Raw genomic sequence first — 13,884 nt, forward strand, 5'->3', positions numbered from 1 at the left:
TCTTAATAAATGTTGAGTTGACGTTTCCACTCATTTCTTGTTCTATCAGAGCGAGATCTGCAGAACCTAGCACATGATGTTTCTGCCTACCAACTTTAGCTTCATCTTTTTTCTCCTTAATTCTATCCCTGCTGTTCCTCCCACCTCTGCGCTCTTACTGCAGACAAAAATTAAAAACAGGTTGTAGTTCTCACGGAGAACTTGTGGTTCTTTTTGACCCCAGAGCACCACTTATTTTTCTCACCAGTAATGAATTCAAAGGATCATAACTCCAGTGAACCTTCTCTTAAACAGTGTTTCATTCAGGTTAGTGTCAAGTCTGTATTCTGTATTTCTGTTTTACTTCTGCTATTATCCTGCTGGTTTATCTCATAGATAGGGACATATTATTCAATGCCTGCAAATATGTGTTGTTCCTAAAAAAGCTTTATGAGATTTGGATCTTTGTGAACTGAAAACAATAACCACCTGGCCTCAGTCTGCTGTCTAGAGGGACATAACTGTGTGTGTACAAGCATGAAACACTGAGATCTAAATCTGCTTCGTTAGTAAGCAGAACTGAATTATGTGGGTTCAGCGTTCCAAGATGCCAGCCTCACATGGCAGTGGAGCTGGGAAAGCCTAACTTTGTGGTTTCAGGGCTGTCAGGAAAGGAGAGGAGGGATGTCAGGAAGGGAACGTCTTTTTTTATATTTTTATAGGGTATCATACAGATAATAAGTGATGGAACGGAACTTAACTTCAGGAACACGGCCTTATAGTTTAGAAGAAAATGTCCTAAAAGTTACAGGTAACCATCAGGATGATACTCAGTTTAGTAAACTAGCCATCAAAGTACCAGCAGGATTCTTTCCATTTTTATTTGGCCTCTTTAGTTGATTACCTTGCCTTTCCTTTTCAGAGTGTTGTCCGCTGCCTATGGCATCCAAAGCTGAACCAGATCATGGTGGGAACTGGAAATGGATTGGCTAAAGTCTATTATGACCCCAACAAGAGTCAGAGGTATTTCATAAGTATTGCCTGTTTTAGATGGATGACAACAACTGGGGGGGAAGGCTTTTTTTTCACCCCTGCTCTTATTTATTTCCCCCTTTGATGGGGATCCACCCTTTTAGAAAATGCAGCTGGCACAGAGTAGAGCCTCAGACTCCTAGTATTGTGCTTTAAAGAGGATTTGAGTATCGCCCTTGATCTACACAAAATTCAAAGTGAAAGTTTCCTGGGGATTTGCAGTTCTTTAGCTGAAATGTTGAGTGCAAGTGGGGGAGAAGGCCTGCCCACTTTGCATACCACCCTGGATGGTGGCATTAGCAGTGATGCATGTAAGGGATTAACAAGCAGGGAACTAGCCACTTACAGGAAATGGAACTGGCTAGTCCATTTTGTTCCCTTTCTGTTTGGGCTTTTATCAGGTTGGATGTTTGGCAGGGTTGTTCTCTGCCAACAGAAGGGTACAGCACAAATACTTCCCCGTTTAACCCCTTGCTCAGCTCAAATGCCAAAGTTAAGCATCCCAATGTGTTTCAAGGGTCCGGAAACTTCACTGGAGGCTCAGTTGGTCCCTCAGATATTTCCATTTTCCTTGGGCACAAAGGTGGACTTCTGTCACCGCTCAAAAAAGGATGGTTTTGTTTCGCTCTCTTAAGGTACAGGGACTGATTAGCTGTTTCTTTAGAGTAAGGCTTGGTTAGTTAGTATTGAAATTCATGTGCTAAATTCATTGGGTTTCCTTCCCCATAAACCTGTTGTGAGGTCCCACATCCTTTGTGGGGAAAAGAAACCCATCCTCTGTTAATGAGTATTCATTGACCATAATTTGGCTCTGAACAGAAACAGACAGTCCCGTCTTCCTTCAGAGCTTTCTGGACTAGAGTTGGAACCCTTGCCCTATAAAATAAAGTTATATATTGTGGTATTTAAGAACAGTAGGATTTTTTTTGTTTGTTAATAAAGAGATTGAAAGTGCTAATGTAATTAGCATGAGAGGGAGTCTATTCCACTTGAGCAACATTTGATAGTATACCCCATTTGATAGCATCCATTTAGCAGGCACTGTCTTTGGAATCTTTACTTTAAGAAATTTGCTTATTTGTGGTTGCTCCACCTGAATGGGATAGCTCATCATTGCGGAGGAGAAGTGAAATGTTCCAAGCACACTTTTGGTTAATCCCCCACATTCTCGGACTGTAGCCCCTTGGCAACACTGCCAAGGACTCAGTTCTAGATACTTGTACTCTTGTATTTGAGAAGTGGACAAATGCCACTTGGGGTGTGGACCACCCAGGTTGTTTTCATCTGAGACATAAACTAAAATTTGAACCCTGTGACCTTTAGGGTGAAAAGGTCGATTAATGTTATTAATATCTAAGATTTTAATTTTAAGTTATTTCTGTAGATTTTTTTAAATGAACCTTCCGTTGCCCAGTTACCTCTCCAACCCTTTCACTCAGTAGTAACCACTGACGGACAGACTCACTTTTCTGTACATTTAATCTCTTATCACTGAGAGCTCCATCTGTTGCCATCCCTTAGAAAGTCAAGGAGTTGGTGAGATGGCGTGCACAGAGTGTGTTCCTGAAAATATCTAATGCTTTTGACATAGACTTTCTGTTTCTAAGACCAAGTGAAGAAAATAATTTCTCCCCCCCACCCCACCTCAGGGGAGCAAAATTGTGTGTGGTTAAAACCCAGCGGAAGGCGAAACAAGCTGAGACTCTAACCCAGGACTACATCATCACCCGTAAGTTGTTAGCATGGTCTCTCCATCGTACATCTCTCTTCTATTCTAGTGTGGTGTTGATCTCATGGCTTTAGAGACAGAAAAAGCCCTCAGAGTTCAGGCATATATTATAAAATATCCCATTTATGTGGACAGGACTGCAAGTCATGTAATAGCTAACCCCTTTAGCTTCTGTGACTCATCACAGAGACAGGGTTATTTTGTGTAACTTTCAACCCAAAAGGGAAAAGCCTATTTGAGCCTAATGCATTACTCCATAGCAGCCTTTTAAAGAATAGCAATCTGTTCTAAGAATAAACAAGAAAGAGTGCTGGTCTTGGAATCAGGAGACCTGGATTTGTCTAGTTCTACTACTGACTGGCAGTGTGCTGTTGAACAACTGAACTTTATCAGGAGAGTAAGGAGACTAGGTGAAGGGTCTCTTCCAGCTCCCTCTGAAATTCTGTGACCATGTGATCGACTGATCCAGAGACATTTAGATATAAAATTAACTACCTGGGGTATGATCAGAAATCTTATTCAGACAGAGCAGCTTCTCTTGGGTTTGTCACACAACCTCATTAATCTAGAAGATTTTTGTTTCCCAGAGCCAAGGTCTCAGACCTGTCACAGGTGGTGGCTGGGAAGGAAATCTTGGATGCGATAGCAATGATCATTAGTAGATGCCCCTGTGGACTTTATCATTGTCTCAGTCTAAAGCCCAGGGGGCGCTGTACTGCTGGGTTTTCTCCTTGGTGGTGGGTCTCCTATAAGACTAAGTCCCTTGGAGCTTATGATGAGTAAAGATATCTCATGACACTTTTTGCAAGAGTAGAAGTGTTAAGGTCGGTGTCATAACCAGTGTAGCTCCTGTAATTACATGCGGCCTACTGAAATTCCTCCAGTTGTTTGAAGTGAAAAGCTATTTTTCTCCCTCCTGAAAATACTGTTGTGTCGTGTTGCCCGACGGAGTGACGGGTGGCTGTGTTTCTCAGGCAGAGAAACTCATGGCAGGCATGTTTGACTGCTGAGTGATATGGTCCTGGCCCAGGCTGGTAGTAGGGGTAGAGGGTGAGGGATACTGGGAGTGTTTTTGAGGTGTTAGAGACGTTTCTATCATTCATATTATAAATTCCGTTTAAACCTTTCCCTCCCCCAGTCCCCTGGAAAAAGTTTTCTCTTTTAAAGCAGGTTTTAATCTGCATGTATGCATCCAAAGAAATTATTTTAGTACTTTTTTTGGTCAAAAAAAAGATAGTTAATTCTTCCCCCAATAATCTTATCCCTTTCTCCGAGAGTATCACACTGTTTCCCTTTTAAATTTGTATACTCTTTTATATTCTGAAATTTAATTCTGACATTAAGTAAACAACCAACAACAATTGGACAAATATTACTTTGATTTTTATTCTTTTGTTTTGTTCACCATGTAGAAGTAGGGATAAGTCGCCATCAAGTCACCATGTCAGGAGATTCAGGCACCCCCGTGCATTCAAGGCAACCTTTATCCCGGTTTCAGTGGGATAAGTGCTCCCCTCTTCCGGTTACTCAGTGTTGTCTCCTCCTGAGAGGTGGTCACATTTCAGAAACGTGTGAAGTGACTCCAGTGTTTATGAGGCATCTGAGGAAACTTCAGGGCTGACAGGCAAGCTATTGGCATTATTCGTATTTGGGTCCTGTAAGAAAAAATAAGAGGCAGCCCCGTGAAGTGTTTCTTTTCAAAACCACAGAAATTAAGTTCAACTGCTACCCATGGTTTGGGAGATGGGGAGCCTCACCGATGTTTCCATGACGGTATTAAACAGTATTTCCTGAGTGCCATTAGTTGCCAGGAGAGGTGAGCAGTGAGACTGGTTTCAAGCAAAATTGGCTAATTGGTTACAGTAAGACTGTCTTTTATTATTAGATGAAGGCTGTCATCATGACTTCCATTTCATCTTTCAGTTAGTCATGCTTTAGCTATGTTTTTGGATGGAAGGGTTATTATCATAATGAAATTTTTCAAATGTGACTTCTCGTAGCTCATGCCTTGCCTATGTTCCGTGAGCCCCGCCAACGGAGTACAAGGAAACAGCTGGAGAAGGACAGACTGGATCCCCTGAAGTCTCACAAACCCGAACCTCCTGTAGCAGGCCCAGGTGACTGTGATCTAGCTAGTGACCTGCAAAGGGGATTGGGGGCAGGGTGGGGTAATTGATATAGAAGTGGGAAGACCTTTTGGGCCTGGGTGCCTCTTTGTCTTAAGAGAGATTTTACTAAATAAGGGGTTTTCAAACATTTTCTTTTTAGCATCAGAACTTTTTGCTTGAAGATCTGATGCAGAATCCTGGTGTAAAATAGATAAAAATGGAGCTGCTGTGCTGAAGTACAGAGGGAGCCTGGAGCCCTTTCTGCTCGCTCTCCAACTTGAGCCCTGTAGGTTTACTTTAGCCCCAACTCTTGGGAACCCGGTGTTAAAACCACTGCTCTCAATATTGGCTTAATATACAACATTGGGTACTTTGACCAGAATCCAGGCTGGATTAGGTTTCACACAAGGCAGAAAGTGGCCATCGTGTACTTCTGTGTTGATAAAATGGAGCTGCCCACTTCCCTAGAAGATGAATAAAAGTCCTTAGAGTTTTTAAGAAAGTAGATACCAGAAGAAAGAAAGGCAGCATTGGCTATCGTACAGCACATACGTTTACCAGATTCCCATTTTCAGTTATCACCTGTGTAGTTTCCATTGGTCCTAGGCTCACAAGCCTATAGCTTTTGACTTGTTGATTCATGTGAACCTGAGTTCTGGACCTACATCTGTTTGGTCTGCCACTTCAGCATTGAAAACATTTCACATACCAATCTCGATTTTTCTTTTTTTACTTTTTCTGCCACCATCCTATTCACAGTTCCTAAATAATACTCTTACCTGGATTATTGAAATACCCTTCTAACTAGGCACCTTATCTCAGGTCACTCTCTTTTCTCCCCACCCTACCTCCATTCATCTTACAGCTTTTATTCATAACTCCTCCAGCTTTCTTATTGCTCCCACCCGCACATCTGTATAAGCTTCCCACTGTCCAGTTGCATTTCCAGAGATTCGAAGTTCACTACAGTGTGACTCTAACCCACTCTTGAGCTTTACACCACACTTCTCTTCTGCTCTATTCTTTGCGTATGACTTTCAGGTCACTCCTACCCCCAAACGCCCACTGAGCTTTTCTCTTTCTATGCTTTTGTACTTACCATTCTGCTCATTGAAAATAACCTCTGTCTTCTAAGCTTTCCCAAATTGGATCCATCTCTTCCTGAAGACCCCCTTAACCACCTCAGCCTAAAGAGCTGTTGCCTTCCTTTTAAATGCTGTAGTAGTTAGTGGCCACACAAATTCTTTGGCAATTAACTATTTTCTGCCTTATTTAGTCTTTTCTTATCTTGATTTATAAAATTAACATTTAGTGCTATTTGGCTTTTCATGTTTTTTTTTTTTTAAATCCTCCTAAAAAGTCATACATTTTTTTTGAGTACTGGGTATCAGGATAGCTGTTGGGGATCCCATGGGGAACAAATCCTTGCCCTTATGGAGCTTCCTGTCTACTAGAGCAATTATGATACAGTAAAATAATGTGAATCGGTGTGTTCACCTTATTTGTTTTCTCTCCTACAAGGTACCTGGACAATGGCAAGCCCTAAGATATGTTTGTTTAAAACTGAAATAGCATCTAACAAATGTTGGTTATTTTTATTAATTGAATTTCAAATGTTCATGCCTGAGGAATTTTTTTAAGGTGTATACATGGCAAAGTATGTGTAATTCTTCCTACATTGGTATCATTATGTAAATTAAGCAACTAAGACATAACAAAAAATATCTTTTTCTATTTAAAAATGTTATGTGGAAATTGAGGTTTGGTGATTTCCTGCTCTGGTTGTGATTATCATAAATGAAAGCTGAAAGGACGATACTCAAGCACTCTTGAGATTTGTGGGTTTCAAACCAAAGTCTGAAGAAGCCCTAGAGTGCTCAAAACCTTGATTCCGTGGGGAATGACAAAAATGGGGTAAACCTGAAGCTCTGGCCCCACTCTGTCATTCATTTAACTGGCCACCTTGGAAGCCAGCGCTGAGGGATTCTCAGCCTTGTCGATCTGACAGTACAGTGTACACACATATACTTACATATTGTCATGCTCATTCTGTTTCTGATTTGGTTTTTTTCCTTTGAAACAGGTCGAGGTGGCCGAGTTGGAACCCATGGGGGCACTCTGTCATCATACATTGTGAAGAACATTGCTTTGGACAAGACCGATGACAGCAATCCCCGGGAAGCCATTTTGCGGCATGCCAAAGCCGCTGCAGACAACCCATATTGGGTTTCTCCAGCGTATTCCAAGTAAGGAAATAGCCTTTTAAAATAGAAAAATTATTATGTTTAATGAACTGGGAAGAACATAACAGTGGCCATTTTGAGCTTCTAAATTCTTCATTTCTTGTTTTATTCTTGAGCATGAAAAATAGACCAGGTACTCATAGTCTTGAAACCTAGGCATTTGTTTGTATCTTAGGACTCTGAAATGGTGAATTTTTAAACTAGACCAGTTCCATCAGAGTTATAGCCTGGTGTAAACCCATTATGTGAAGCCCATTCTACCTATGATAAAAAAAAAAGGAAATTACTGCCTATATGCATTGTCTTAGTCGAGGAGGGTTTAAAGCAAATGAAGGGGAGCAGTTTGTAGGTCTGTTATTAAGGACTAACTTTTATTTGTAGAGCTCTATGTGTAGGTAATGCTTACATAGGCAGAGTAGAGCCTGCCTGTTCAGATTCCCTCCAGCAGCTTAACATGGGTGAACATGTCGTGGTCCTTAAAGCCACTAAACCAGCTACATTTACACTAAGGAAAGGTACTATTGTAGAATTTTTGAGTTTTAAATTTTTTATTTTAAACTAATGTTAGACATACAGAAAAGTTGCAAAAACAGTACAGAGAGTTCATATATACTCTCGACCCCATTTCCCTTAATGTTAACACCTTACATAACCATAGTACAATTAATTAGCAACACCATGAAATTAACATTAGTACAATACTCTTAACTAAGCTTATCTGATTTTCCCGTTTTTCCACTTTCTCTGTTCTGGGATACTAGACAGGATCCCACATTGCATTTATTTATTTTTTTTAGTTATTTTTTTTTTGCTGAGGAAGATTAGCCCTGAGCTAACATCCGTGCCCATCTTCGTCTACTTTATATGTGGGACACCTGCCACAGCATGGCTTGATAAGTAGTGCGTAGGTCTGCGCCCGGGATCCAAACCTGCACAAATCCTGGGCCGCTGAAGCGGATCACACGAACTTAACCACTACGCCACCGGGCTAGCCCCCCAACATTGCATTTAATTGTTACTTCTCCTTAGTCTCCTCCAGTCATAACAGTTTCTCAGTCTTTCATGACCTTGACATTTTCAGTGAACACTGGTTTGTTATTTTTTACACTTCCTCTCAGTTTGGGTTTGTTTGATATTTTCTAATGATTGGAATGAAACTATGCATTTTTGGCAAAAATAATGCAGGAGTGTTGTATCCTTCTCAGTGCATCCCATCAAAGAGCTTCATGTCACTATGTCTCAGGATGGGTGATGCTAACTTGGATAACTTGGTTAAGGTGGTGTCTGCCAAGTTTCTCCACTGTAAAGTTGCTGTCATTCCTTTTTGAGTTAATAAGTTTCATGGGGGTGATATTTTAAGACTATGCAAATCCTATCTTTCCTTAAACCTTTGCTCTCTAATTTTCTCATCCATGGATAGATTTGCCTGCAACAGTTGTTAATGTGGTGTTTGCCTAATGGTGATTTTCTATTTCCCTCTTTTCTTCTACTTTTATTAATTGGAATTCTACTGAAAGGAAGAATTATCTTATCTCCCACATTTACTTATTTTTCGAGTATTTTTTTAATATCAGTATGGACTTTAAAATACTTTATTCTATGGGTTAAAATCCAATACTATCAGTATTTAGTTAGTTGCTCGCATTGTTCCAGCTTTGGCCAATCAAAATGGCTCCTGTCTTCTTTCAACAAGTCCCTATATTTTTTTGAGCACTTTCTTACTTTCTGGCACCACAAGATGTTCCAGTCTCATTTTTTTTTTTTTGTCCCAGTCCTAGAGTTAACCACTTCTCCAAGGAGCCCTGGTTCCTTTTGTTGGAGAATGATGTTTAGAAACCAAGAAGTTGGTGCTAGATGTGCTCATTGCTACTAAAAGGTCACTGCTTCTAGGTCCTCTCAGCTGACAAAGCTCGGAAATAGATGTTTGTATACCAACCTGCACATGTACACACATATATATTTCTGTATGTATCTCTATTTATATTTTAAAAATCATGAGTTTAAACTGGTGCCTCTGATTTCAGTCCTATACCACAGGGTTCATTTAACCTTTCCCCTTTCTGTATTCGTAACTTCTTTCTCCAGTAGTAAGAAACTCAGCTCTCACTATCTGCAGTATATTTACTTATTTATTCAGTTCTAGTCTGAATTATTCAGAATTTATTCAGTTCTAGTTAGTTATTCTACACATAAAATAGTTTCAGAGTTGCTAACCCCCCTGTGAGAAACACTTTCCCTGACTAGAATACAGCATTTGTGTACTGTTCTTTTCGTCTTTTTTAGCCTTACAGTATCTAGTCAAGATATTGTTTTCCAAAATTACTTGGATTAGATGTTTTCTTCTCCACTCCCATCAGTGTGGTTATGTTATTCATTTGAAATGCAGTTAGGATCATTTTTTAGTGTTTATATTCTTTTTGGGGGGGTTTCCCCCACATTCTGTTTACTTTTTAGGGTATGTGTAGGGTATGTGAAATATTACTGTGGTGCTAGGAGTTAGAGCTTTAAAAGAGATATACTCAGAGAAGTGTCACTCCTTCTTAATCCCTATCCCCCCATTCCACTATCCCCCCTTCTTTCAGTCCTTTTCCCACTCACCTCATATAGGTAACCAGTCTCTTTAGTTTCTGGTTTACCTTCTTTTGCAGAAATGAGCAGATACATATTTTCTTATATCCCCTCCTTTCTTATATGAAGAGTCGCATCATATAAATACTCTTTTGAGCTTTGCTGTTTTTAACTTAGCAGTATGCCCTGGAAATCACTCTGCATCAATTCATAGAGCTCATTCTCATCCTTTTTAACAGCTGCATAGTACTCCACTGTATGGAGGTACCATAAATTATTCAACCATTCTCTTCTGTATTGGTATTTAGATTGTTCCAAGTATTTTGCAATTACTAACAATGCTACAGTGAATGAATTTGTACATGTGTATTTTTGTATTGTTGCAAGTGTAGTCAGTTTTTTTCTTGATGTCTTTATATATTGCTGAAGTTTTCAGTTATGAGAAAGCTGGACCCTGATCACATTTCAGAACATTAATATGCTGGAAAAAGTCCCTAATGAACCAACTCAGCTTACATCTTATACTGATATCAGTTCCCTATCTGCTAATCATTATGAACTACTTTGCACAAAAGAAAAAACGTTGTCTTAAGCTTGGGTTCCTTAGAAGCAGACGCTGAGATAAAGATTCTTATAAAGGCGATTTATTAGGAAGCGTTCCCAAAGGAAACCAGCAAGGGAGTGGAGACATGTAATGAAGCCAAGCAAGGGTAGAGTATTAAGCAAAGTTCAGAAAGGGTCACTTTGGCTTAGTCCCACAGGGTAACTCTGCAGATGCTCGTCAGAGGCACACTAGCTGGAGTACTTACACTCCAGTATCTCTTGGTTGTTGGTAATGGCTGGAGATGGGGTCAGGGAGACAGTCCCAGGCTCGTCCAGCTCTCCAGGGCTTTAGCAGCCTGCTAACAGCCCTCTGACAAAGAGAGAAAGGTGCTGCTATTGTGAGTGAAATCACCCCGCACATAAATGCTAAAGGGATTTGAGGGGCATCCAGGGGGATCACTGCATCCTCTGCTGTACGTGTTGTAGCAGAACAGACTTAACTGAACTGTGTAATGTCAATGGTGGCTGTTCACAGTATGTATTAGTAAGCAGACAGTACAGATGGAACATCTCTGAACAATTAATTGGATAATATTACAACAGCTAAGAGGGTCATTTGAAGGCTGGCCAGCTAAATAGTGTGCATTTAGCCTTCATTTGTATAGAATTTGTGTGTGTATAAACTAATGTATGTCAACACATCATTGGCAGCCAGATAAGCTTATAAATTATGCCTCTGTTGACACTTCTGTTTTTAATGGAGTATTTTCTATTATTATTAGGGATTTTTTATACTTCAAAAAGCTTGTTTAGAAACATACAAAAAATTAGCTGAGAAAAGAAGAGTAAACAGAGCCATGGTTTAAAATTTGCAGGAGATAGTGTCATTTTGATAGCGAACTACTCCAAATAGATGTGTATATGTTTACACACAAAGTAAATCATTGAGGTATCTCCACAAATATTGAAATAATACTGTTTGCTGATTATTGATTGATATTAGCAATATATAATTCATAGGAAGGTGCCAAAGATCTGTCTTACCACTGAAGAAAATGAGACACTGAGAAGATAACCTTTAGAACCTGCTGGATAGCAAGTCATTGCTAGAACCCAGGCCAAGACCCTGGCCTTAGAATTTCCAGGTTATTGTTCTAACAACTAATTATTTTGATACAAGATCAAACTTCAATTTAGTTATGTAGTTTTTACGTCTGAAATTTTAAGTAATACACGCACACAGTGCAAAAAAAGAAAATCTAGCTGTGCTAAAGGGCAAACAATGGAAATTTGAAAGCCTCTCTTTCACTGTGGCCCCCGTTCCTTCATTCTACTACTTTAATCATGCCCACCACCGACACGTCCTTGTATTTCCTCCCAGAGAGAGAGTCCATGCATAAATGAGCAGATAAGTGTGTAGGTACATTCATTGTTTAAAAGCACAGGTATATAGCATGTTTTACAAGTTGGTTTTTATTTTTCTTAATTGTTGGTTTTTTACTTAGGAGATTGGACCAGATCCATCTATTCATATCTAGCTCGTTCTTTATACTTGCTTGATATTTTCCATTCTATGGATGTATTATACTTTTCTAAAATACCTTATTGAAGGACATTTACATTGTTTTCAATATTTTGCTTTTGTAAACAATACTGAAATTAATATCTTTGGACATACTTATTTGCCCACATGTGCAAAACTTGTGGAAATAGAATTGCCAAGTCAAAGGGTATTTGCATTTTAAATTTGTATGGATGGTGCTAAATTTTCTTCCAAAGAGCCTTTTTAATCAACTTATCCAATGTATCAGTACCTCCTTTCCCTCATCCTTGCCAAGAGATACGTTCCTTTTATTTTTGCCAATCTGATAGGTGAAAACTTGTATTCCATTGTAGCTTACACTTACATTTTTAAAGCATCTTTTCATATGTTAAAAGCTTTTTTTTCCTGTGAACTTTCTACTTATGTCTTGTGCCCATTTGTCTATTGGTTGATTGGTCTTTTTCTTTTCTTTTCTTTTTTTTTTTTGTGAGGAAGATCAGCCCTGAGCTAACATCCATGCGAATCCTCCTCTTTTTTTGCTGAGGAAGACTGGCCCTGGGCTACCATCCGTGCCCATCTTCCTCCACTTTATATGGGACGCTGCCACAGCATGGCCTGACAAGTGGTGCATCGGTGCGTGCCAGGGATCCGAACCCGGGCAGCCGGCAGCAGAGCGCACGCACTTAACCGCTGTGCCACGGTGCCGGCCCCTGATTGGTCTTTTCCTTATTGATTTGTAGGAGTGCTTTATATTAAGGAGCTTAACCCTTTGTATGTCATGTATTACAAATATTTCTCCACTCAGTCATTTTCACTTTACTTTGTTAATGGTATTTTTCCCATGTGAAAAAAGTTTAATGTAGTCAGATGTAGAAATATTTTCTTTCTTGGGTTTTCTTTTAGTTAGGAAGGCCTCCACTCTCCAAGATTATTCTTTAAATTCTCCCATCTTTCCATTTAATACTTTTTTTTTTTATTTTTTAGAGTTAAATCTTTGATTCACCTAGAATTATTTTTGTGAAAGGAGTGAGGTAGGTGTATTAGTTTCCTGGGGCCACTGTAACAAATTACCACAAACTTGGTGGCTTGAAAAGCAGAAATTGATTCTTTCACAGTTCTGGAATCTAGAAGTCTGAAATTAAGGTGTCAGCCAGAGCTGCACTCCATACAGGGGCTCTAGGGAAAATTCATTCCATGCCTCTTCTAGCTTCTGGAGGTTGCCTGTCCACTTGGCTTGTAGCCACATTACTCCAGTCTCTGCTTAGTCTTTGCATTGCCTTCTCTTTTGTGTTGGTCTTCTCTTCTTCACTCTTACAGGATACCTATCATGTCATTTAGGGCCCACTTGAGATAATCTAGAATTAATTCCTCATTTTCAGATCCTTAATCACATCTGCAAAGACCTTTTTTCCAAATAAGGTAATATTCACAGATTCCAGGGATTTTAGGTTGATATTTTGGAGGGGACCATTTTTCAGGCTACCACAGTAGAGCTCCAATTTAATCTTTTCCAATTGGTTAGCTAGTTGCTGTAATACTTTTTTATTGGATAATCTAATTTTCCTCGTTGAATTGAAATGATATCTTTATTATACATACTGCACTCACATATGAATTTTAGCCAATTTCTAGGCTCTCTGTTCTGTTAATTGGTCTAGTCAAGTATCAGTGGCAAATGGTTTTCATTATTGTAGGGCTGCCTGCTCTCCTTATTCTTCTTATCAGAATTTTTCTGTCTATTCTTACAGGCTTCCATAACTTTACATTATCTAGTAACCTCCCCCCTAAAAAATTGTTGGTGCCATTTTTATTGGAATTGTTACATGTATATATGAATTTATATAGAGTTTTATAATACTGATTCTTTTAAACCAAGAACAGGCTATGTCTTTCTATTTAGTCACGTCTCTTTATTCCTCAGTAGTATTTGTAAGTTTTCTTCATATGTATCTTTCACACTTCCTTTTAAGTTTACTTCTAGTTATTTTATCTTTTTGTGCTCTTGTAAATAGGATCTTTTCTTCCGCTGAATTTGTAACTCCTTTGTATGTGGGAATGCTATGTGGCTACATATATATGTATTATTAATTTATATATAGGTATTTGTTTCATATCCAGCTATTTAATATATTTTCCTGT

The 13,884-nt window shown here is 39.2% G+C and overlaps 1 protein-coding gene across 2 annotated transcripts in view; it reads left to right on the forward strand.

Annotated features, from left to right (window-relative positions):
* The window catches only part of WDR70 (WD repeat domain 70), a 315,307-nt gene that overhangs the window by 290,261 nt on the left and 11,162 nt on the right, over window positions 1-13,884 (forward strand). For both annotated transcript variants that reach the window (XM_004422748.2, XM_087443211.1), the window contains 4 exons: window positions 902-1,002; window positions 2,661-2,740; window positions 4,741-4,857; window positions 6,932-7,094. In XM_004422748.2, coding sequence (XP_004422805.1) covers window positions 902-1,002; window positions 2,661-2,740; window positions 4,741-4,857; window positions 6,932-7,094 — 461 coding nt within the window. The remainder of the gene's footprint in view (window positions 1-901; window positions 1,003-2,660; window positions 2,741-4,740; window positions 4,858-6,931; window positions 7,095-13,884) is intronic.

This window comes from Ceratotherium simum, chromosome 18 (assembly GCF_057802395.1).
Source record: "Ceratotherium simum simum isolate JZ-2026a chromosome 18, ASM5780239v1, whole genome shotgun sequence".
NCBI classification, from domain to species: Eukaryota; Metazoa; Chordata; class Mammalia; order Perissodactyla; family Rhinocerotidae; genus Ceratotherium; species Ceratotherium simum.